The following is a 24,038-nucleotide window of genomic DNA, read 5'->3' on the forward strand; positions in this document are numbered from 1 at the left end:
AGCAGTTAAAAGCATAATAATTTTTTTTTTCTGAGTTGAGGTAGATTGTCTTTTGTGCAAAATAAGAAACAAGTTATTTCTCCTCACAAATGTGTGACATTATTTCTCATTGTAAATTTACTGTATCTATCTCTATTATGTGATCATACCCAGTCACAGAAGAGCAGAAAAGAGTCTCCATCAGCCAGAGTGATAGTTGTTACTACCAGTGCTGGCTAGAGGAAGCATGGTGGGCAATTTGAGTGATGTGGCTGCTTACTTGAGTTTAAGTGAATATGTCTGGTTTAGCTCGCACGCAGTCATAAGGCTTCCCCAAACCTCTGAATGGCATCCTCCTCTGAATTCCTTTAGAGTACTTATTGCCTGACACAGTCAAATGGGAAACAATGAGACTAGGAAAAAAATGACTTATTAAAAAAAACATGTATCAGAATTTGAATGTTGGCTCTTAGAACCTGGTGAGTAGCCCTCACCCTTCTAATGATGTTATAATTATGGGAAACAGCTTTTGGAACTGTTATTTGGGATTTGCCTTCAGAGCCAGTTGAAAACTACTTGCCCAGCCTAGGCAACATAGCAAGACCCTGTCTCTACACACACAAAGACACACGCATCAGCCTATGTAATGTAGCAAGACCCTATCTACACACACATACACATACACACACACACACACCAGCCTAGACAACATTGCAAGACACTGTCTCTACACACACACACACACACACACACACACACACGCACACACCCAGGCATTGCATCTAGGCAACGTAGCAAGACCCTGTCTCTCCACACATGCATGTGCGCGTGTGTGCACACACCAGCATTGCAGCTAGGCAGTGTAGGAAGACCCTGTCGCTGCACGCACACACACACACACACACACACACACACACACACACGTGCGGCCAGGAGTTCAAGGTTGCAGTGATCGCTACCGCACTCCAGCCTGGGCAACAGAATGAGACTCTGTTTCTAAAAAACTAAAAAAAGAAAACTACTTGGAAAAAAACCTACTTTACTTTAGATTCATACTTTTTTTTTTTTTTTTTTTTTTTTTTAACCACAATAGTTTTAGATCATCACTCACTTCTTTCACAGACTTGATTTTAAATGACTTTTGGCTATGCCAAAAAGTCAAATATTTTGTTCTTCAGAGAATGAATATTTGCTATACTGATATCTTTAAAAATAGGTCAAATATTTTAAAATTAATTTCACTGAATTTAATTCTAAAAGATGGAGTAGGAATACTAGTTCTAGAAAAAACTGAGCAACTTGGCATTGATGGTAGCTAGGTATATTGCTTTGTGATGTGTGTAGATATGGACGGTCACTATATATAGCCCTAGACACTCATTATTTTAAAAGTAATAGTCACTGATGTATTAATTATATGTTCCTTTGTCTTATTTAAAACCTTTAATATGCTTTGCCTCCTAATTTGATTTTAAGGTTCTTAAAAGTAGAGATTGCATCTCTTGTTCTTTTATTTGTTTCTCCTACAATGCTTAACAAACATTGGGCCTTGAACATAATAGGTCCACACAGTAGGTAAGTGACTGATGATTTCTGAATGAGCATGTTCATAAATTGAATATTTCCATCTAAGAGATAAAGTTTGGAAAAGGGTATGCTTTATATTTCAGAAATGGCAAGTTCCAATCCTGTGTATATGGAGATGGAAGAAGGAGATCTACCAACAAGGTTAAAGTTACTAGATGACAAGGTTCCTTTTGATAGTCCGTTGTTAGTTGTTTATGCTACTCGGTAAGTTGTCCTATATATTGTTTTTATGAACTAAAGCACATGCTTTTTTTGTGTGTATTTTAGTCTCTAACGTGTTACTCATTTGCATATGAGGCAGCTTCTGTTAGTATATTTATTTTCATTTGTAGTAAGTAACCTAAATGTAACCAAGTTATAGCATTTCACTGAAATTAGAGACTAAAGTGTTTTGTTTTTAAATGCAGGTTGTATGAGAAGTTTGGGGAATCTGCTCTTCGATCCTTAATCAAGTTCTATCCATCCATTTTGCCCTCGGATATCATACAACTTTGTCATCATCATCCTGCTGAGTTTTTGGCCTATTTAGACAGTCTGGTGAAATCAAGGCCTGAAGATCAGCGGTGAGAAGGAGAATATATTTGCAGACTCTCCTTTCTTTTGATAGGGCATTGTTTCTCTTTTATAAGCAGGTGTCACATTGTTGCTGTTAATTACCAAGAGGTTGAGGCACCTACTATGGAAGAGGAGGATTTGGACAGCCTTGTAACATTCTGCCACATGTCACAGCACACATCACAAATGTGCATGTACCACACTTCTTCCCTCCCTCTCAGAGATTCTCAGATCAGTGCAAAATTAATCCCTTGATTCAGGGCCTGGACTAAGAAGATAAGCTTCTTATTGTCTTTGCAGTGAGTAGATTCACTGCTACCTTTTTATTGACATAGATCTCAGTTCCAGCTCTTCTTTTTTTAGGCTGATGTCTGATTTTCTGTCTCCCCATGGTTGTAACACTCGTGACCTGTGCCCCTGGCTTATTAGACTAGCAGCTTCCTCCTTTCTTCTTTTGATTGGTTCACATTTGCCACAATGTTGCCCAAGCTGGATGCAGTGGCTATTCATGGGTGTGATCGTAGCATCCTACAGCCTCAAACTTACGGCCTCAGTGATCTTCCTACCTCGGCCACACTAGTTTTTATTTGTCTCTTTCTTTCTCTCCTTTTTTTTTTTTTTTTTCTTTTTTGGCCCTTTGACATTTTCCTTGTTATCTTGGAGCTTAGTCGCCAGCATTTCTAGACATTTTGTAGCAGAAGAGTCTTCGAGTTATTTCTTCTACTGTATTCGTCTCTTAATCAGGTTTTCTTCACACTCCCCACATTTTATGTTTCCTTTCTTAGTGTGAAGATTGGTGACTTTTTCTCCAACTTTCTCTTAGGTCATCTTTTCTTGAGTCCCTTCTGCAACCAGAGTCTTTAAGGTTGGGTTGGCTGCTTTTGGCAGTGTCCCTTGATGCTCCACCAAGCACCAGCACAATGGATGATGAAGGTTATCCCAGGTACAGAAGAAGTCCTCTTTCTTTCTTTCTTTTTTTTTTGAGACAGGATCTCACTCTGTCGCCTAGGCTGGAATGTGGTGCTAAGATCATGGCTTCCTGCAGCCTTGATCTCCTAGGCTCGGGTGATTCAACCCTCTCACCTTAGCTTCCTGAGTAGCTGGGAATACAGGAGCATACCACTCTGCCCGGCTAATTTTTTGTACAGATGAGATTTCGCCATATGGCCCAGGCCGATCTCAATCTCCTGGGCTCAAGCGATCTACCTGCCTTGGCCTCCCAAAGTACTGGGATTACAGGTGTGAGCCACTGCACCTGGCTAGGAGTCTTATTTCTAAGGATTAAGCTCCAGTGTTCCTTTGGAATGGAACTGGTTTATTCACATATGGCATTCTGGGCTCACTTTAGGAATAGCTATGGAAGAGACTGACCCAAGTCATGGTAGTAATGAGATGAAGTATATTTCTTAGTGGTTCTGAAATTATTTGGGGTCACCCTATAAGAATCTGATGATTCCTTTTAGAAAAATGCAGTCTTGCAAAATTGTGCACAACTGACCCCCTGCAGGTTTTTCATGGGCCCACATTAAGAGACCTTGATGATAGCCTGTGAGAGGGTAAAACTGGGTTGGGGGGTTAGAGAGATAGGTATGTAAGTGTTTTCTTCCTAAACATTTGTCAAGGAATTTCTAGACATAACCTGACCTGATTTAGGACTTTAAAAATAAAATAAAATTCAGGCAAGCTACACACGGCTACTTGTGTCAGAACTGTTCCTTGTGTTTTCCCCCAGGAGAAACTTCTTAAAAGACCCCCAAATGCCAGTCTTACATTCCTAGCAAAAAGTCTAGAAGGATATGCAGTTGTAGAAGGATATGCAGTTGTTATCTGTGAGTGATGGAATGATAGAATTAAAAGAAGAAAAAATAATTTATTTCTTTTGCTTTTGATTACCTAAAGTATCAAAAAAGAATTTCTTTTGCTTTTGATTACCTGAAGTATCTAATCTTTAAAAATAAACAGGTTATAGGAAAAATATCTGTTTTTAATTTTTCAAAAGCCAAATAGCAATGTTTTTAAAATGTAGTAATAGAATGCAGTTAAACTCTATTCTTACCTATTAGGTGATTAGTAAGCATTTTCTAGAGTTTATTTCCTGTCTGATTTACTGATTCTTTTTCATTTCATAGGCCTTATTCACACTTACTTTCCTGGGGTTACAGTCAGCTGATCCTTCATCTAATTAAGCTTCCTGCAGATTTTATAACGAAAGAGAAAATGACAGACATCTGCAGGTCTTGTGGGTAAGTGAGAATTTTCTTAGAAACTGAAGTTAAGATTAGAAACATTTCAGTTAACAACCTTATAGTTAAGGGTCTGAACTAATACACATTATTATTTGGGGAGTCTCTTTGCTATTTAAAAGCACCTTTTTGTTTTAAGTGATAGTAAATTAAACGTGTTTTTTCCGTTTAAATTTCGTGCTCTTCTTTTTTTGTATAGCCTTTTGCTAATTCCCCTCCACTCCCTCTGCTTAGTTGCCAGCCCCAGTTCTCAGGCATGTAGATAGTATTTCATTAAGCACCAGATTGTGTGATACCAATTATAATTGATACAGGCTTTTATAATTAATATAGTAAGAGAGAGATCAAAATGGGCTCAATAGAATCGCTGGTGAAGGACTCAGGGAGGAGGTGAGATTTTGAAGATAAAACCTCAAACCTGGGTAGGATTTGTATTTATAAAGGAGCCAGGAGAGGGTGAGTTAGGTGAGAGAGAGCAAGGGCGTGGAAAACTGACATTGCTTATTATCCACATCACACTTCAGTCACTTATTTATTGCCTGGTGATGCTGCCTTATGGCTCCACCTGGATTATAAACTTTTGGAGATAGCGACTTGTGTCTTTCTTTTCCCTCATAATGTCTATATCTAATTTGTGTAGTGGTAGGCACTTGATACATATTTGTTCATTGATAATAAGGGCTGAGTCTGGCCAGGTGGTGGGTGACAAGATAATGCAGGACCTTGAAAGCTGGCAGAAGTATTTGGTTATCAGTAGAGACCCTTTTAGACTAAACTTTTTGGTGCAAAAATTGCATAATGAAAGTAGAGCTTTCTAGAGATCATTTCTGATGTCATACATGAGAAGGCTGGAGACAGAAGGCCAGCTAGGAAGCTGTTGGAGTAATTCAGATATGAGTGGATTGGTGATTAGTGGGGCAGCAAAAGGAACACATCCACTGGGCATTTCAAAGGAAAATGCGGTGGGACATGCTGATACTGGATATAGCAAATGAAGGAGGGGGAAGAGTCAAGGAAGACTTCCAAAGTTTGAATGTTTGGAGAAGAAACATGCTAGGTTTGTGTTGAATTTTAAAGTTTGTAAAGTGAATAAATTTTAAATGCCTTGTAATTGGAGCTTGGCCTCAAATGTCAGCATTTGTTGCTAGTTTTTTTGGTTTTTTTCCATAGATCAGGGTCATCTAATGTAACTTTCTATCATAGTGGAGATATTCTACTGAACTGTCCAATGGTGGCCACTAGCCATGTGTAGCCATTGACTACTTGAAATGTGAATATGTTAACTGAAGAGCTGACCTTCAGATGTTATTTACTTTTGATTAATTTAAATTGAAATAGCCACATGTGACTGTGTCTGCTGTTTTGGACAGCACAGCTCCAGATAAATTTATGGTCTTTTATTCCTTTCTTCAACTTTGGTCTCTTTAAAGTTTCTGGCCTGGATATCTAACTCTCTGTTTGGAGCTGGAGAGAAGAAGAGAGGCCTTCACCAATATTGTGTATCTGAATGATATGAGCCTGATGGAAGGGGACAATGGTATGTCAATCCTAACTGGTTACTCTTGGTTGTCAATTTTTAGAAGTTACTCCAGACTTCTCAACAAAAAAAATTTGGTGAACCTTTCAATGATCATAATTTAATATATAATTTTACTTGTCACATTTGTGGAGTTTTTTGTGTTTGTTGTTTGTTTTTTGTTTTTTACCTATAGCCCTTGATATGTTACGAAATCACAATTAAGAATAAACTACAGGCAACTTTTCTATTTCATGAGTGCCTACTATGTGTTAGGCACTATACTATGTGCTTTCCATATGTTGTTTTAAATGAGATAAACTTTGGGGATAGTTACTATTATTTCCACTTTCCAGATAACTGAGGTACAGAAGGGACAGTTAATTGGCCCAAAATCACACAGCTACTAACAGTAAATGCTGGAGCTGGGGTTCAGACCAAGGACTTCCTCCAAAATGTGTGCCTAGGCTTTTTTTTTTTTTTTTTTTTTTTTTTTTTTTTAATTTCCCATTAATTAAAGATGATTCTGGCCAGCCATGGTGGCTCACGCTTGTAATTCCAGCACTTTCAGAGGCCGAGGTGGGTGGATCACCTGAGGTCAGGAGTTTGAGACAAGCCTGGCCAACATGGTGAAACCCCGTCTCTACTAAAAATACAAAAATTAACTGGGCATGGTGGCTTATGCTTGTGATCCCAGCTACTTGAGAGGCTGAGGAGGAGAATTGCTTGAACCTGGGAGACGGAGGTTGCCGTGAGCTGAGATCGCACCACTGCACTCCAGCCTGGGCAACAGAGTGCCCCCCCCCCAAAAAAATGGTGATTAGTAGGGCAGCAAAAGGAGCACATCCAGTGGGCATTTCAAAGGAAAATGCGGTGGGACATGCTGATACTGGATATAGCAAATGAAGGAGGGGGAAGAGTCAAGGAAGACTTCCAAGGTTTGAATATTTGGAGAAGAAACATGCTAGGTTTGTGTTGAATTTTAAAGTTGGTCTCAAAAAAAAAAAAAAGGAAAAGAAAAATTCATTGAATTCATCAAGTTCTTTCCTGTGTCACATTGTCTTCCATGTTTCCTTTATCAGAAGTGTAGGCCTCTTTATTTCTGATGGCCTCCACTCCAAGTTTTCACATTATGTTGGCCCCATGCATATGTCCTCTAAGCTTATCTGATCTTTTAGCTTTCTGCTTCAATGTCACTTCCTCATAGAGCTCTTATTAGCCATTCTCTCTGATGCTTCCTTGTTCTTTTTTTTCATAGTGCTTAGCATACTTTAAAAGTATATATTTACTTATGTGTTTAAGTTTTGTTTCCTATACTATACTGTAAGCTCCACAAGAGTACAGGGATTGTGTCTCTTTTGTTCATCATTACATATCCAGTGCCTAGCATAGGATATGCCCTGGGTAATTACTGAGTGGTTGAAAGAATTCTGAAGCTGCCTGGGTGTGGTAGCTCATGCCTATAATCCCAGCACTTTGGGAGGCTGAGGTGGGAGGATTGCTTGAGCTCAGGAGTTCAAGACCAGCCTGGGCAACATGGTAGTGAGACCCTGTCTCTCTTTTAAAAAAAAAAAAAAAATCAAAGTTAATTTTGTGACTTCTCTTTCTCATGAACAATTTATACAACAAATTTTCAGAAAATAACTTGTGTTAGGGTGATGAGATTATGTTCTTGAATATTTTTATGTTTTGGCATTAAACATTTTCACAGTTTTGACCATCTCTTGTATCCAGTGTGCTAAGAGTGGTCAAACTGACGTTTCCCTGTGTGTGTTTAGGTTGGATCCCAGAGACTGTGGAGGAATGGAAGCTTCTCCTTCATCTCATACAGAACAAGAGCACGAGGCCAGCCCCCCAGGAGTCACTAAATGGGAGCCTCAGTGATGGGCCTTCCCCCATCAACGTGGAGAACATGGCACTTCTGTTAGCTAAGGCCATGGGCCCAGATCGGGCCTGGTCACTGCTACAGGAATGTGGTCTGGCCCTTGAGTTGTCAGAGAAGTTTACCAGAACCTGCGATGTCCTGAGGATTGCCGAGAAAAGGCAGAGGTAATATCAGTTTGTCCTACCCTCTGCATGGTACTTGGAGAAGGTAGAATGCCAGACATTCAGAGGTAGATGTGGAGATCAGTTAGTCCCGACCCATCACTAACATGAGGAGACTGAGACTGAACTGGTAATTAAGGGAAGAGGCTAAAGTAATATTTCATTCACAGTCATGACCAAGATGCTGTTCAGATTAACCAGAATAATCTGATGTGTTCTTGATTCTTTAAAAATATTACTGGTACCAGGCTGGTTGTGGTGGCTCACGCCTGTAATCGCAGCGCTTTGTGAGGCTGCGGTGGGCGGATCACGAGGTCAAGAGATTGAGACCATCCTGGCCAACATGGTGAAACCCCATCTCTGCTAAAAAAAAAAAAAAAAAATACAAAAATTAGCTGGGCGTGTTGGTGCGTGTCTGTAGTCCCAGCTACTTGGGAGGCTGAGGCAGGAGAATTGCTTGAACTCGGGAGGTGGAGGTTGCAGTGAGCCGAGAATGTGCCACTGCACTCTAGCCTGGTGACAGAGCGAGATTCCATCTCAAAAAAAAAAAAAAAAAAATTACTGGTACCTGGCTGGGTACAGTGGCTTATGCCTATAATCCCAGCACTTTGGGAGGCTGAGGCAGGTGGATAACCTGAGGTCAGGAGTTCGAGACCAGCCTGACCAACATAGTGAAACCCTGTCTCCATTAAAAAAAAATTTCAAAACAATTAACTGGACGTGGTGGCGGACACCTGTAAATCCCAGCTACTCGGGAATCTGAGGCAGGAGAATTGCTTAACTCAGCAGGCGGAGATTGCAGTGAGCCAAGATCATGCCATTGCACTCCAGCCTGGGCAACGAGAATGTAACTCTGAAAAAAAAAAAAATTACCAGGTACCTAATGTCTCAGTCTTTGTGTGTGTGTGTGTGTGGGGGGGGGGGGGGGGGTATAATACGCATAAAATTTATCATCTTAACAATTTAAAAATGTTCAGCTCAGTGGTATTAAGTATATTCACATTGTTTTGCATCCAGTCTCTAGAACTTTTTCATTTTGCAAAACTGAAACTCTACACCCATTAAACAGCAACTGACTTCCTCTACCTAGCCCCTGGCAACCACAGTTCTACTTTCTGTTTTTATTAATTTTACTATTCTAAATACCTCATCTCAGTGGAATTAATACATTTGTCCTTTTGTGACTGGCCTATTTCACTGAGTATATCATCCTAAAGGTTTATCCATGTTGTAGCATGTGTCAGAATTTCCTTTCTACTTAAGGCTGAATAATATTCTGTTGTATATATATGCCATCTTTTGTTTATCCATTCATCTGTTGACAGACACTTGAATTGCTTCTGCTTCCCGGGTATTGTGAATAACACTACTATGAATATGAGTATACAAATATGTCTTCCAGACACTGCTTTCAGTTCTTTTGGGTATATACCTGAAAGTGGAATTCTGGAATCATATGATAATTCTATTTTTAATGTTTTGAGGAACCACCATACTGTTCTGTAGAGACTGCACCGTTTTACTTTCCTGTTGGCAGTGCACGAGGGTTCCAGTTTCTCCATGTGCTAGCCCTACACTTGTCATTTTCTGTTGTTGTTTTTTGTTAAATAGTAGCTATCCCCGTGGGTGTCAGGTACTACCTCATTGTGGTTTTGATTTGCATTTTTCTAGTGATTAGAGATGTTGAACATCTTTTCATATGCTTATTGACCATTTATATAATTGTCTTTGGAGAAATACTTATTCAAGTCCTTTGCCCATTTTGAATCTGGTTGGGTGTTTTTGTTGTTGTTGCTGTAAGAGTTCTCCGATATTCTGGACATTAATCCCTTGTCAGATATATGATTTGCAAATATTTTCTTCCATTCTGTAGGTTGCCTTTTCACTCTGTGGATTGTGTCTTTTGATGCACAGAGTCAGTCAACTTTTTGAATCCTCTGAAACTCTGTAGTTTTTAAGTTTTCTGTGAAGAATGAACAATGGCAACTAAATTTGCTTGTTTCTTTTATTTGGGATTTCAGGGCCCTGATACAAAGCATGCTTGAAAAATGTGATCGGTTTCTCTGGTCCCAGCAGGCCTAGTGGGAGAAGATTCAGCAGGATGTTATGACATTTTGAGAAAAGCTAAATCATGTTCCTGAACCTTCTGAATGCATTTGTTATTGAAGGAAAGACACCACCCCCAAATCCTGCCATCTTATTGGAGCCACTTTTGTCAGTGTCTGTACCCTTGGCATTGGCATCTGTGACTCTTTATCCATGACCTCAGTGTTTCTTAACCAAAGTTGTACTCAGCATTTCTTAACCAAAGTTGAATTTTGAAAAGAGTCAGTCCTTGTTTGCTAGAATTAGAATGTTAATGTCCTAGTATTCCGAACTACAGTATCAATTGCTTGTTGCTAGTGGATTAGAGAGATTCTTTTCTTACTGTGGCTTCCATGTTGGGAGCAGAAGCTTTTCATCCTGGTCACATGAAGACAGATAGTATTATTGCCTGGAGTTGAATTATTTTTATATCTTGTCTGACACAGTATGGAAATTACTGAAATAAGACCTTGTATAATGGAATTAACAAACCCAAAATAAGTAGAACACTGAAGATTTGAATTTGATATTTAAGTAAAATGGGACTGGGTGCAGTGGCTCAGGCCTGTAATCCCAGCCCTTTGGAAGGTAAAGATGGGAGGATCACTTGAGGCCAGGAGTTCAAGACCAGCCTGGGCAACATAGTGAGAACTCATCTCTACAAAAAATAAAAAAATTAGCTGGGCATAGTACTTGCGGCCAGGAGGTCCAGGCTGCAATGAGATATGTTTGTGCCATTGCACTCCAGTCTGGGTGACAGAGAAAGACCCTGTCTGAAAAATAAATTAAATAAAATGTCTTCATATATAAATTAAGCTAATTTAAAATGTTTTTCCCTGTGTTTATTTAATATTTTCTAATCTGAACCTATATACAGCTGACTGATTCATTCTTAGAAATGTGTTATCTATAATCTTTCCTAAACAGAGTAGCCCACAAGAATCATGCACTTTTAAAAATTATTTCTAAGAAGCCATAACAAAGCTGTGTACTAATAAAGACTGCAGCAAGCACTTGTATTATTTAAATTATGTAAGTAGATTGTCATTTGTCAGGCTCCTGTACATTTACATAGCATGTTATATTAATAATAAATGTAAAGTATGACTAAAGTTTTCATTTGAACAGAACGTAGGCAGAAGGTTTATTGTGAGCATTTTTGCTGAAAGATGTGGAGTAAGTAAAGTGTTGGATGCACTGAACAATTCAACTCTTTTTTTCATTTGTAACACAACCAGAGAATATGGACACAAATCACTGTTAAACTTACACATTACTCCTAGATATGATGTAACCATATGGATTAAAGAGATTGTCAGGGAAAGGAGAATTCTTAGAATTCTGGGAAGTAGTCTACGGCCATACCACCCTGAACGCCCCCAATCTGGTCTGATCTCGGAAGCTAAGCAGGTCGGGCCTGGTTAGTACTTGGATGGGAGAATTCTGGGAAGTATGGAAAACCTTCCCACTAGCATAATTTGCCTTTTGGCTCTATTGGATTATGTTGAAATGTGCGTCTATACTGAGATAAGGGTGAGAGCCCCTGTCCACGGTCAGTACAGTGACTACAAGAAGGCCCAGAGGAAGTCCCATGGCAAGCAGACAGCGTGAACTGGCACAATTGTGCAATCATTTCCTCACAGACTTTCTCAAGGCACAGCAATTCTCATTTGATAAAGGGTATGGAGAGAAATTTCTAGTATAACAAACAAAACCAAATCTTGTCACTTGAATTTATTTTCCAAGGCAAACAAACAAAAATCACCTTCATGATATTTTGGGCTAGATGAAAAAAAAAAAATCTTCAGTTAAACATTTAAACTTGCAGTCTATTTGGGTATTAGTTTTTAAATAGAACTTGTGTCTTTCTTTCACTTGCCTGAAAGTTCCAGGCAGATTGTGATTCATGGTTACCTCCCTTTCGCTTTTGTTTCCAGATCTGACCACTGTTTTACAGGGCAGCGTAGTGGCTGAGAGCTTGTGTTCTGAGGCTGACTGCCTTGGTTTGAATATCTGTGCTCTCTTTTGCTTCATGACCTTGGGAAGTTCCTTTGTTTCTCTAAGTTTTAGTGTTCTCATCTGTAAAATTGGGATGATAGTAGCTCTGATTCAGGGTATTTTGAGGATTAGATGAGATAATGAATAGCACAAAGAAAGAGTGAGGTGTTAGAGCTCCTCTTTAGTGAGAATTAAAGGAGATGGAAATATAGGGTACAGTGCCTGTGACATAGCATATAGGTAATAATGTTAGCTCTTGTTAGAAAGGTTTGAGATGTCATCGTTGGACCTGGTAGTTTTCAGACCCATAGACATTGGATTTACATGAGCCAGAGACAGTGGGAAGATGAAAATTGAAATTAATAATTTCCTTGCATGTGTTAAATTTGTGACTCCCCTGGTCAAGGCTCAAAACCTTGTAGTAGTCATCCTTGCCTCTTCCTCCTCCTCTATGCTCACTTCTAATTACTAGGTACATCCTCTCAATTCTGCCTTGCTGGTGTTTTTTTCCATAGTCATTTTTTTCCCATTGTCTCTTGCCACCAGCCCATATTCTTTTTTTTTTTTTTTTTTGAGACGGAGTCTCGCTCTGTCGCCCAGCCCAGGCTGGAGTGCAGTGGCGCGACCTCGGCTCACTGCAAGCTCCGCCTCCCGGGTTCACGCCATTCTCCTGCCTCAGCCTCCCGAGTAGCTGGGACTACAGGCGCCCACAACCGCGCCCGGCTAATTTTTTGTAATTTTTTTTTAGTAGAGACGGGGTTTCACCGTGGTCTCGATCTCCTGACCTTGTGATCCGCCCGCCTCGGCCTCCCAAAGTGCTGGGATTACAGGCGTGAGCCACCGCGCCCGGCCTTTTTTTTTTTTTTTTTTTTTTTTTTTGAGACGGAGTCTCGCTCTGTCGCCCAGCCCAGGCTGGAGTGCAGTGGCGCGACCTCGGCTCACTGCAAGCTGACCAGCCCATATTCTCATTACTTCTTGCCTAGACTATTGCCACAGTCTTTTTTTTTTTTTTTTTTTTTTTGGAGATGGAGTTTCACTCTTGTTACCCAGGCTGGAGTGCAATGGCGTCATCTCGGCTCACAGCAACCTCCGCCTCCTGGGTTCAAGCAATTCTCCTGCCTCAGCCTCTCGAGTAGCTGCGATTATAGGCATGTGCCACCACACCCAGCTAATTTATAATTATTATTTAAATTAATTATATATTAGCTGGGATTTCTCCATGTTGGTCAGACTGGTCTGGAACTCCCGACCTCAGGTGATCCGCTTCCCTTGGCCTCCTAAAGTGCTTGGATTACAGGTGTGAGACACTGCGCCTGGCCCATTACAGCAGTCTTAAGTGACCTTCCTCTCTTCACCTCTAACCACTGACATCCCATTACTGCTACCAGTTCATCTCAGCACAATAAATGTAAACAATCTTAGATGTCACCTAGTCAGGTGGTTCACAAACCTGGCTACATATCAGAATCACCACAGGAGCTTGTTAAAAATACAATGGCTGGCCAGGCACGGTGGCTCACACTAGTAATCCCAGCACTTTGGGAGGCCAAGGCAGCAGATCATCTGAGGTCAGGAGTTCAAGACCAGCCTGACCGACATAGTGAAACCCCGTCTCTACTAAAAATAAAAAAAAATAAAAAAAAAAAATTAACTGGGCATGGTGGTGGGTGCCTGTAGTCCCAGCTACTTGGGAGGATGAAGCAGGAGAATCACTTGAACCCGGGAGGTGGAGGTTGCAGTGAGCTGAGATTGCACCACTGCTCTCCAGCCTGGGCCACACAGCGAGACTCTGTTAAAAAAAAAAAAAAAAATTAGCTGGGCATGCTGGCACACACCTGTAGTCCCAGCTACTCAGGAGGCTGAGACATGAGAATCGCTTGAACCCGGGAGGCAGAGGTTGCAGTGGGCTGAAATTGCACCACTGCAGTCCAGCCTGGGTGACAGAGTGAGAGTCCGTCTCAAAAAAACAAAACAAAACAATTGGTAGAGACCCTGCCCCAAACCTGAAATCTATAGATCAAGGGACTAATTTATTTTTATTTTTATTTTATTTTTGAGATGGAGGCTCACTCTGTCACCCAGGCTGGAATGCAATGATGTGATCTCAGCTCACTGCAACCTCCTGGTTTCAAGTGATTCTCCTGCCTCTCAGCCTACCGAGTAGCTGGGATTGCAGGTGTTCGCCACCATGCCTGACTAATGTTTGTATTTTTAGTAGAGATGGGGTTTCACTGTGTTGGCCAGGCTGATCTCGAACTCCTGACCTCAACTGATCTGCCCACCTGGGCCTCCCAAAGTGCTGTGATTACAGGCATGAGCCACTGTGCCCGGCCTCAATGGACTAATTTAACCTCCCTCAACTTGCCCGCCTCCCCCACACTGTTCGGAGATTTAGATATTGAGTCATCCTTGTGTATAGATGCACCACAGCCCCTGAGAAAGAGTGTTTATCTTGCTGTCATGGGAAGTTACTTGCAGATGCGCTGCCAGAATCTTTGTCTTCTTGGGGCCCAGTCATGCCACTTCCCAGTGAGAAACTTTCAGCACCTCCCCTCTGTTTTCCGAGTACAGCCCACGCCCTTGGGCTTGGCATTTAAGGCCCTCTGTGATCTATTTTCAAACTTTTTCTCAGTTTCAGAGCCCAAGTTTATCCCTTGTCCTGGGTCCTCCATTCCTCATGTACGTTCTGCACTTTGCACTTTTTGCGTATGTTCCTGTTCAACCCTGGCGTGGCTTTTCACCCATTGCCCACCTGCTGAAATGTCCTCAGGATTCTGTCCGCCTCACACGGATGCGAGGGCCATATAATTGTCAGAACCCCAAGCTTATGAGGGCCCCCCACTTGGTTTAATGTTCTGCTTTCACTCTTTTGAAATTTTTAATAATTGATGGACAAGGGTCCCCATATTTTTTTTCCATTTTGGCTTCTCAACAAGTTCCCACATTTTTATTTTGCAGTAGTTCCTACAAATTAGGTAGGAGCTCCTGACTGCCACAGTAGATCTAGGGTAGTGCCTGAGACTGTCCATTTCTGGCAAGATCCCAGGCAATGCTGATGCCTCTGGTCCTTGGATCACACTTTGAGTAGCAAGGGTCAGTCTAAAGTATGGTAGAGCCAACAACTTGGAAGGAACCTGAAAGTACAGAGCGGAAGTCCCTGGCAGCTGAAATACTCATCACAAACTGTTAAGTGTGACGTAAGTTTGTATATTCCTTAACATTCTGTATTTTGGAGTATCTTTTTTAAAGCAAGTTAGCCTTACCCTACTAATGGAAGTGAAGGAGAGCAGGTCTCACCGGTCTGTCTGTCCTTTTCTAATTTTGGAAAAAGCCTATGAGGCGCGCAATGGGAACTTGGCTCTGAGTGGGTCCAACACAAGCTCATGCTCTCTGGTTCGCTTCCTCCAGGGCTGGTGGGGACTGACTGGAATGGCCTTTCTGATCTGAGGGGTTGGAGACTGATTTTGAAAGAAGTCCTCTTAGACTTCTAGCCCAGACTGTGCAGTGCAGCCCAGCTTACCGGAGTTCTGCTTTGAAGTTTGGGGCCAAACCCCAACCAACAGTAGAGTACTGGTCATTGTCCTCAGAACTTATCTCCATCGGGGACCTTGTGGGTTTGATTGGGCATAAGATTCATGTATTCCTTGTATCCCCTAACCATAAAGGCCATCATATTACCCTCATTTTACCCCAACCTCTAACAAAGTACCTATGTTGTAAGAGAACAAAAAAAAGTTATTTCAAGCAAAAGATTATGTAGTGTGTTACAATCTTGTTGCTAAGAAAGTCACCATGTCCCTAAACCTATTAAAGCCCCATAGCATCCCTAAATTCTTTCAGTGTCTTATGGAGCACTGTGCCCCAGATCATGTTCCCCCTGGGAGTGGCATCTGTGTGGGACCACAAGGGTTATGGCAGGTTTCATTAGTCCATGGTGGTTTACATTTTTCTGTCTCTCCCAGTCGCCCTGCCTCTTTCCCCATCTTGGCTACCCAGTATAGTTTCTTCTTGTCTCTTTTATTTTCAGTCTTAAGATCCAATCCATTCCTTTGTTCCTGAGTGAACTTGCTGTGTCCAGACCTTACTTTCAAAAAGCAAAGCTTTGCACTGTGTATCAGATGCAGCCTGTCAACTACTTCGGACCTGCTGGCCCCCTCCCCTTTCTCCAGCCACTGCTACAGCGATGAGTTCCACCATAGGCTTTGATTCATTTCATGCAGGTACAACCTGGTAGCACCTTGCTTTGGGTCTGCTCTGTGGACCTTCTATTTCCTACTCCAGGTAAACCCACTGGACACTCATGTGTGCATAGCCAAGAAATGCAGAAAAGTTAACAATGGTGGGGCCACCTTTGACCAAAGGGAGATGGAAGCCAATTGCTAGGTGCCTTTCATTTTGGACTCCTAATGGAGAGCACTGAGACACTTTTTACACGTTCCTCTGAAGGTCCCATTGGCATCAGTTATGTAGCTCTTCTGCATGGCCAGCTGTATAATGTGTCCCTGTATTGGCTTTGCTCCTCCCTGTTTTACTCCACTGTCTCACTCCTGCTTCCCAGGTTCATTCCCCAAATAAAATACCTGCACGCAAGACTTTGTTTCCGCTTTCTTTTCGGGAGAACCCTTGCTAAGAATTGTGGAAAGGTGGCGGAGGTGGGAAGCGGGTGCAGTGGGGAGAGTCTGCTATTCTTTGAGGTTTTGTCACCTAGACTTAGTCTGTTATCTAAGTTGAGGGTGTATTAGATAAGAAACAGTAGTTACGGCCGGACGCGGTGGCTGAAGCCTGTAATCCCAGCACTTTGGGAGCCCGAGAGGGGCGGATCACGAGGTCAGGAGATCGAGACCATCCTGGCTAACACGGTGAAACCCCCATCTCTACTAAAAAAAAATACAAAAAACTAGCCGGGTGAGGTGGCGGGCGCCTGTAGTCCCAGCTACTCAGGAGGCTGAGGCAGGAGAATGGCATAAACCCGGGAGGCGGAGCTTGCAGTGAGCTGAGATCCGGCCACTGCACTCCAGCCCGGGCGACAGAGCGAGACACTGTCTCAAAAAAAAAAAAAGAAACAGTAGTTACCCAGCCATCATGGCAGGCTGGGTCTTCTCTCTCCTCACACGACCTGCTTCCTTTTCCTCCCACTCTGATGTCCTCCCCATCTGTTCAGCAGAGCTCCCTGACCCTATCTCCAGATGCAGCGTGGTTTATGGCTTGGTATAGGAACTACTGAAGGATCCTCAACCTCTAGTTTCTAGGCAAGCCTCCAACTGCACTCTGGGGTACTAGGGAGAGTGGCACATCCACACTTATTCAATAGTGAGAGACCCAAAGGCATTGCTTCTAATCAAGGAACTAATTTTACAAAAAATGAAGTATGATGGGGTCCCATGCTTATGGAATTCACTGCTCTTACCACGTTCCCTATCTTCCTGAAGAAGAGAGGAGGTCTCCACTGCTGAACCTCCTGGCCTTGTTCAGTGTATCGCAGGTTCTGGAGTCAGACAAACCAGCCTGTAGTCCTGGCTCTGCACCTGTTACATGTGTGACCTTGGAGAAGGTCCTGAGCACATACCTCTAAACCTGTTTATCCACCTGAGAACATCAAAGGTTTCTTTGCGGTGTCAATCAGATAAAGCATATAAAGTATAGGACGCAGTCTTGCAATTGCAATGTAAAAGATGGCAGTGATTCTAGTTACTATTCACTGGCCTTCCATATCCCAGCAGAGTTGAACTGCCACCACTGTGTGCCTGTATTGAGGCTTTTATTGTGTTGTGTCCACCTACATGTCTCGCTTCCTCTTTAGAACAATAAACATTGTCAAACGACAATGAGTGAGACTAATGTATCTTGTGAACAGTTACACAGGACCATAGAAATGAAAGTGTTTTTTATGAACTGTTCAAATGCTAGCTGTGTTAGAGGGACTTCCAGTCCAGCAGGGGAACTGACATACAAAACCAGTTCTGAGACTAGGGGGTAAAGATGAACCAGCAGGTGTGAACAAAGTGCTCGGGAGCCACAAACTGCCCCAGAGTGTGGTTCATGGCTACTGGGCAGGCTCTTCAAGGAAGTGGAATTTTTGTCTGGACATGAATTCTAAGTCAGTGAAAAAAAAGATGAGGGAAACAAATGGGAGAGCCATTCTTTAGTGAGAATAAAGAGAAACTTTAAAATTGGGTCAGTCGGAAGCAGGGTGATGTTCCTAAACAAAAAATAAGAAAATAAGAAAATAAAATTTTAAAATGAGATCAGGAGTAGGGGCTAGTGTTGATGAGACTAATTGTATCAGTTGCCAGGACTCTTGGGATGAGGCTTCCCAAAGCCTCATGGAAAGGTCATTGAGGACAAGGCCAGGAGGTTGAGAAGGGGATGGGACACAACTGACAGGGCAGTGAAGAGATCTGGGCACACAGAGGCCTGGGAATAGCAATAAAATGACTGGCGAGGCCTCTGCATGACCTGGGCGAGGGGGTGGGTGAGTGGTGTGAGACAATTGATCGATGTAGCCACAGATATAAAAGGACGGGTTTAACAGAGTTATTACCAACTAACATGAGATTTGCTACTAAGGGTTAAAGAACATAGAAATACATTTGGGAAAGGGCTCCTCACAAGGCTGAGATTAAATCTTGCTGGAGAGTGTGTGGCTGTAGCCACTGAGTGGCAGGAAGCTTTTGCTGGGTGCCACAAGCCAAAGCTGACAAGCAAGGAGCTCTCCATTGAGGTGACAGCAAAACGTGCTGGGGTGCAGTTGAACTCACTGGGAATATGGCTGGGGTTCCTACAAACTCACTGGGCAGCTGCTCACATGGGGTAAGGGGTGGGATGCTGCTGAAGCCCCTGGGATCCTGTGGGGGTGGTCACTGAACTCATCATGCCCTTGATCAGGGATGCCCAGGATGCCCTGTGTGCCCAGGAGTTGTCTCCCACCCACCCAGGCTCCACTTTCGCCTAGATGTGCATGGGTCACCCCTTCGTACTAAACAGGCAGTCTATACCACAAAGAATAACACAGTTTCCACAAATTCCACCTCTTAAGTATTTATTAGATACCTATTGTGTGCCCTCTCCCTGCTTTGTGTCCCTGCCCTGAGGGCCTCACAGCTAGGTCTCCTGAAAGCAGACTGAAGAGGAAGCTCAGTACTTCTCAGGCAGGCCAGCAGGTCGGAAGTGATTGGGGTCTTTGCCACTCCTGCCCCATTCATTGGCAGCCTGATCAGCCAGCGTGTCCTCCGCACCACGGCCCAGGAGTTTCTGGATATTCTCTCTGGCATCGCTGTAGTTCAGGCAGGCAAGAGGGAGATTAATCACCAGGCCAGTGAGCAACAGCCCACCCTCCCATTCTCCCCGTTCCAAGGGAGGGCTCTGAGAGGAGCCCACAAAGGCCAAGGAAGGAGGGGTGAAAACACTGCCCCTGCCTGGACACCACCCCACTCAGCCAGGCTGGGCACCCCTAGGCTGGATGAACAGCACCCAGAGAGGGAGGGTGAGGAATCACTCGCTCCTACCATCCACTCAGACCCTCACACTGAGCACAGAGGCAGAGAGAGGGCAAGAGGAGGAGGGTCTGCAGCCTCTAACTTCTCTACAAGGAGTTGGCCTCCCTCCTGATTGTCCAAGGCAGGCAAGCTCTGCTCACCCAGCCCTGGCATCCCAGGAACTTCAGTTACCTGATCACTTCTGCGGCCCAGGCACCCCCAGGTCCCCGTTGGGCAGCATCATAGTTCCCCCTAGCATGGAAGTATTTGTCTGAATTTTTGTAATTGGCTTCTTTCATGTCAGAGTAGGCTCTCCACATGTCCCGAGCCCCTGGAAAGGAAAGGCAAGGCAGAAGGGACATCAGGAGAACATGAAGAATCCAACAACACCTTAGAGGGGAATGATAGAAAGACAAATCTTCCACTGACTTCAAGCTTTCAGCCTGCGATCGTAGCAGCCTTGGATACCGTGGGTTGAGAAGCACATTCCTTTATCCTAGTTGGCTTCTCCAGGTCCCCTGGTGAAGAGCCACTGCTATAGAATGAAGCTGTCTGTGATAAGATCCAGGAGTGTATAGGAATGAGGTGGTGACATGAAATACTGATGCTGAGAAAGGTGGCAGACACAGAGCACTTCTGCCCTGACTGCTAAAGTATGTATTCTTTTTTTTTAGACGGAGTCTCACTCTGTCGCCCAGGCTGGAGTGTAGTGGTGCTATCTCAGCTCACTGCAACCTCCACCTCCCGGGTTCAAGAGATTCTCCTGCCTCAGCCTCCTGAGTAGAAGAGATTACAGGCATGTGCCACTACACCTGGCTAATTTTTGTATTTTCAGTAGAGATGGGGATTTCACCATGTCGGTCAGGCTGGTCTCGAGCTCCTGACCTCGTGATCCCCCGCCTTGACCTCCCAAAGTGCCAGGATTTCAGGTGTGAGTCACTGCACCTGGACCTAAAGTATATATTCTTACATATGGGATACACGTCATTGTGACCTGAGTCCCACTGACTGCTAGGAGCATAAAAGTCCCTAAACACTTTCTCAGTAGGCTGTGCTGATGCTGTGGGTTGCTTGAGGAAGTAATAGAGCAGTGGTGCTCAGCCTTGGCTGCACTTTCTGTTTTTGTTTTTTTAGACGGAGTCTCGCTCTGTCACCCAGGCTGGAGCACACTGGCGCGATCTAACTCACTACAACCTCTGCTTCCTCGGTTCAAGTGATTCTCCTGCTTCAGCCTCCCGAGTAGCTGGGATTACAGGTGCCTGCTACCACGCCTGGCTACATTTTACTGTTTTTAGTAGAGACAGGGTTTCACCATGTTGGCCAGGCTGCTCAGAAACTCCTGACCTCAAGTGATTCATCCACCTTGGCCTCCCAAAGTGCTGGAATTACAGGTGTGAGCCTTGGCTGCACTCTCTAATCACCCAGAGAGAAACTGAAAGTCCCAATGCCCAGGCCACACCCCAGGCCAGTTTCTGCAGACTCTGTAGGGGAGTTGCAGACATGGGTAGTTCAGGTGATGCCAAGGCGTGCCTGAGATTCATAACCATCAAGCTCTAGGAGCTGGTCAGTGATGTGTCTACCTGGCAAGAGCTCTGACATCAAGCACAGCTGGGCTTAAACCTCTGCTCTGCCACCTGCTGACTGGCAGTAAGTCCCTGGGCAGTGGTCTCAGCTGCTCTAACCTTCTCACCTTCAAAGAGGGGAAGATGCGTGCCTCACAAAATGCTCTGATCCTTGTGGGAGTTTGATGCACGTCAGTTCCCATCTCCTGTCAAGAAGGCTGGAGAAGGAATGGAAATGGAACAAACCTGGAAGGGAGCCCCTGACAGAGCGAGGCTAAAGAGCCCTGTACATTATCCAACTAGGAAAGCAAAGGAGGAAGGAGAAAGAAGACACAAGGGTCAACAGCCTTAGTCATGCTCTTACGAGATTTATGCTGAGGGACATTTTATACCAATCGCAGGCCTTATTTTGCATCTTCTACTCAAAACAAACAGCTCAGCTGCTCCTGGAAAGGATGATTGTTCTTTCTCTGAGTAACTGACTGACTCTCTAAGCTGTTGAGCAGCTCCCCAGACACCCAGCACATCCTGCACATTGGGCACCACAACCTAAGGCAGCGGCTCAAACCTTAAGAAAGCACAAAAATACCCCGTGTGCGTTGTTACTGGATCTCCCGTCCCTTACGGCTCAGGAGATGTGTTTTTGATACACCTTGCAGCGGCTTCTGAAACGTGATCCATCCGCTGAACACACCGAGAAGCTGCACTACGGGGAAAGAAGATATTCCCAGCAGCTCTGAAAGACCCAGATGGGCAATCCAGCAAAGCCTAGTTCATGACAGGCCCTAGCAACGCAGACACTAGCAACTCTGTGGTTCAAAAGCAGCCTTCCGAAAGCATCATTTCCCCCATTTGATGAGGTCCAGGATGATGCTTCTCTTCAGAAATCCTGCATACCTTCTGAAGCCTTACCATCATAAGCCTCACCAAGGAAGGAAAACCAGCTTCGGCTGTTGACACCCAGGACCAAGGAGCAGAAAACCAGGCCCGTGAGAAGCTTCATGGTGCTGAAATGAAAGGAGAAGTCAGGCAGTCGCTCACAAGAGTGGCACAGCTTTCCTTGGGACTCATATTCCAACAAGAGCCTGGTTATTTCCACTGGATCTTATTAGAATTTTAGTGGCTCATCTAAGAAACCTTGCAGCAGGACCTCACTCAGAGCCAGAAGCCCTTGGTTCTGAACCCATCAGCCCTAAAGCCTGACTGTGTAAGAGGATGCCAACGTGGCATTGATGGAGGAAGGCGGGAGTTACGACCAGACTGTCACTCCCTCAAGTAGCCTATAATTCCCCACAATGCATTTACCGTGTGTTCCCTCTGCCCAGCACAGAACTCAACATGGGATAAACACAAAGTAAGATCACAATTTTTTATTCTTAAAGCTTTTAGCACCTGGTATTCCCAGGTGGTCTCCCATCCAAGTACTACCAGGCCGACCCTGCTTACCTCGCTAGATCCGAGGAGATAAGACACCTTCAAAATGGTCTGGCTGTAGGCCCCAGGATAACTATTTTTTAAAGGAAATGACAATCTTGTTGGGAAAGAGAAAACAGAGTAAGTTTTAAAGTCACTCCTTGGTGTGCTCCTCACCTGATCTATGCTGGAGCTGAGCCGTGGGTCCCTGTCTGCCAGGGAGAGGTGGCTGCTATTTATGCTGAGCCTTCCCTGTTGGGCTCTTGGGAGGGAAGAAAAGCTGGATGTGGTCCCTGGGGAAAGTCCCTGCAGGTCATTTCCCCTACAAGACTGTCTAAGACAAGTTCCTGGACGCCAGTGGTTTCTTCATCCCGGGTCATTTATCCCAGTTGTGCAACCTGTGGGAACAAGATAGGTTTGCTGTGCATGGCAGCTGTCAGGGCAGGAGACCAGCTCTGCTCCTCAGCATTGAGGGGGCTGAGGCTGCAGAGTTGAGAGTGGGAGCCCTATGATGGCGGCACCTGCGCTGCTGGAAGGCGTGGAGTGAGGGCGGCTTTGAAGCCAGCTCCTGACTGTACTGTCATTTCCTCCGGATGGGCTCTGCTGGGCCACATGGCAGATGCCTCTGAAATCAAGTCCCTCTGAGTTCATATCTAAAGCTTCAAAGCTGACAGACTAAGTCCAGCACAGTGGCTCACTCCTGTAATCCCAATGCTTTTGGAGGCCACGGCAGTAGGATCACTTGGGGTCAAGAGTTTAAGATCAGTCTGTGCAAAATCGTAAGACCTTGTCACTACAAAAAATAAAAATAAATGGACCGGCTGTGGTAGTGTGCAGCTGTAATCCCAGCTACTCAAGAGGATGAAACGGAAGGATTGCTGGAGACCCAGGAGGTCAAGGCTGCAGTGAGCTGTAATGCCGCTACACTCCAGCCTGGGTGACAGAGCAAGATCGTGTCTCTAAATCAAAACAAAATAAAACTGGCAGCCTAGCCCTGCCATGTCTCATGTGTGCCCTGGAAGGCTCCTTCCACCCCTCAGTCTAGATATCCCGAGATTTACCTCCTCGGCACAGAAAAGCCCTGCTCAGCTGGCCTAGTCAATTAGGAAATTAGGAAGGAAGAAAGGATGTGTCAGTACCAGAGCCCAGCAGGGCTGAGGCCAGGACATGCAGAGAGGCTGGTGGACATAGCAGCAACTGTGGTTTCTTCTTCTCTCGTTCATTTTCACTCTTTCATTTTTTTCCTTCCTTCTTCTCTCTTTCTCCTTCCTTCCTCTCTCTCTTTTTCTTCCTTCCTTCCTCCTTCCCTCCCTCTCTCTCTTTCTCCTTCCTTCCTCTCCCTTCCTTCCTTCCCTCCCTCCTTCCTTCCTTCCTTCCTTTCTGCCTCTCTTCCTTCCTCTCTCTTTCTCCTTCCTTCCTTCCTCTCTCTTTCTTTCTCTCTCTTTCTTTCCTCTTTTCTTTTCTTTCTTTCACACCTGGTATTCCCAGATAGTCTCCCATCCAAGTACTACCAGGCTCAACCCTGCTTACCTCCCTAGATCAGAGGAGATAAGGCACCTTCAGAATTCTATGAATATAG

At 44.1% G+C, this 24,038-nt stretch overlaps 2 protein-coding genes and 1 long non-coding RNA gene across 9 annotated transcripts in view; 2 read left to right on the forward strand and 1 right to left on the reverse strand.

Moving 5' to 3' along the window:
• The window catches only part of HPS5 (HPS5 biogenesis of lysosomal organelles complex 2 subunit 2), a 45,433-nt gene extending 34,220 nt beyond the window's left edge, over nt 1–11,213 (forward strand). For all 6 annotated transcript variants that reach the window (XM_050755366.1, XM_050755367.1, XM_050755370.1 and 3 more), the window contains 7 exons: nt 1,650–1,770; nt 1,974–2,129; nt 2,945–3,064; nt 4,251–4,364; nt 5,795–5,901; nt 7,659–7,929; nt 9,948–11,213. In XM_050755366.1, the coding sequence (XP_050611323.1) occupies nt 1,650–1,770; nt 1,974–2,129; nt 2,945–3,064; nt 4,251–4,364; nt 5,795–5,901; nt 7,659–7,929; nt 9,948–10,008 (950 nt within the window). In that variant the 3' untranslated portion in view covers nt 10,009–11,213. The remainder of the gene's footprint in view (nt 1–1,649; nt 1,771–1,973; nt 2,130–2,944; nt 3,065–4,250; nt 4,365–5,794; nt 5,902–7,658; nt 7,930–9,947) is intronic.
• Nucleotides 11,214–13,666: 2,453 nt separating this feature from the next.
• Nucleotides 13,667–16,595, forward strand: LOC126934733 (uncharacterized). Its single transcript, XR_007719103.1, has 2 exons — nt 13,667–15,206; nt 16,037–16,595. It is a non-coding gene; the product is annotated as an uncharacterized LOC126934733 (long non-coding RNA).
• A 2,436-nt stretch (nt 16,596–19,031) lies between these two features.
• On the reverse strand, nt 19,032–22,754 carry LOC126934707 (amyloid protein A-like). 2 transcript variants are annotated; one of them, XM_050755493.1, is made up of 5 exons: nt 22,637–22,722; nt 22,493–22,553; nt 21,959–22,053; nt 19,677–19,815; nt 19,032–19,282 (listed from the first exon to the last, which is right to left on the reverse strand). In XM_050755493.1, exons 3-5 carry the CDS (start codon nt 22,047–22,049, stop codon nt 19,144–19,146), a joined length of 369 nt encoding a protein of 122 aa, XP_050611450.1. In that variant the 5' UTR covers nt 22,050–22,053; nt 22,493–22,553; nt 22,637–22,722; the 3' UTR covers nt 19,032–19,143. The 2 variants fall into 2 exon arrangements, with proteins under 2 accessions (XP_050611450.1, XP_050611451.1); XM_050755494.1 differs by lacking the exon at nt 22,493–22,553 and having other exon boundaries at nt 22,637–22,754.
• Between the last annotated feature and the right edge of the window lie 1,284 nt (nt 22,755–24,038).

The sequence above is a fragment of the Macaca thibetana genome, chromosome 14, assembly GCF_024542745.1.
Source record: "Macaca thibetana thibetana isolate TM-01 chromosome 14, ASM2454274v1, whole genome shotgun sequence".
Lineage (NCBI taxonomy): Eukaryota > Metazoa > Chordata > Mammalia > Primates > Cercopithecidae > Macaca > Macaca thibetana.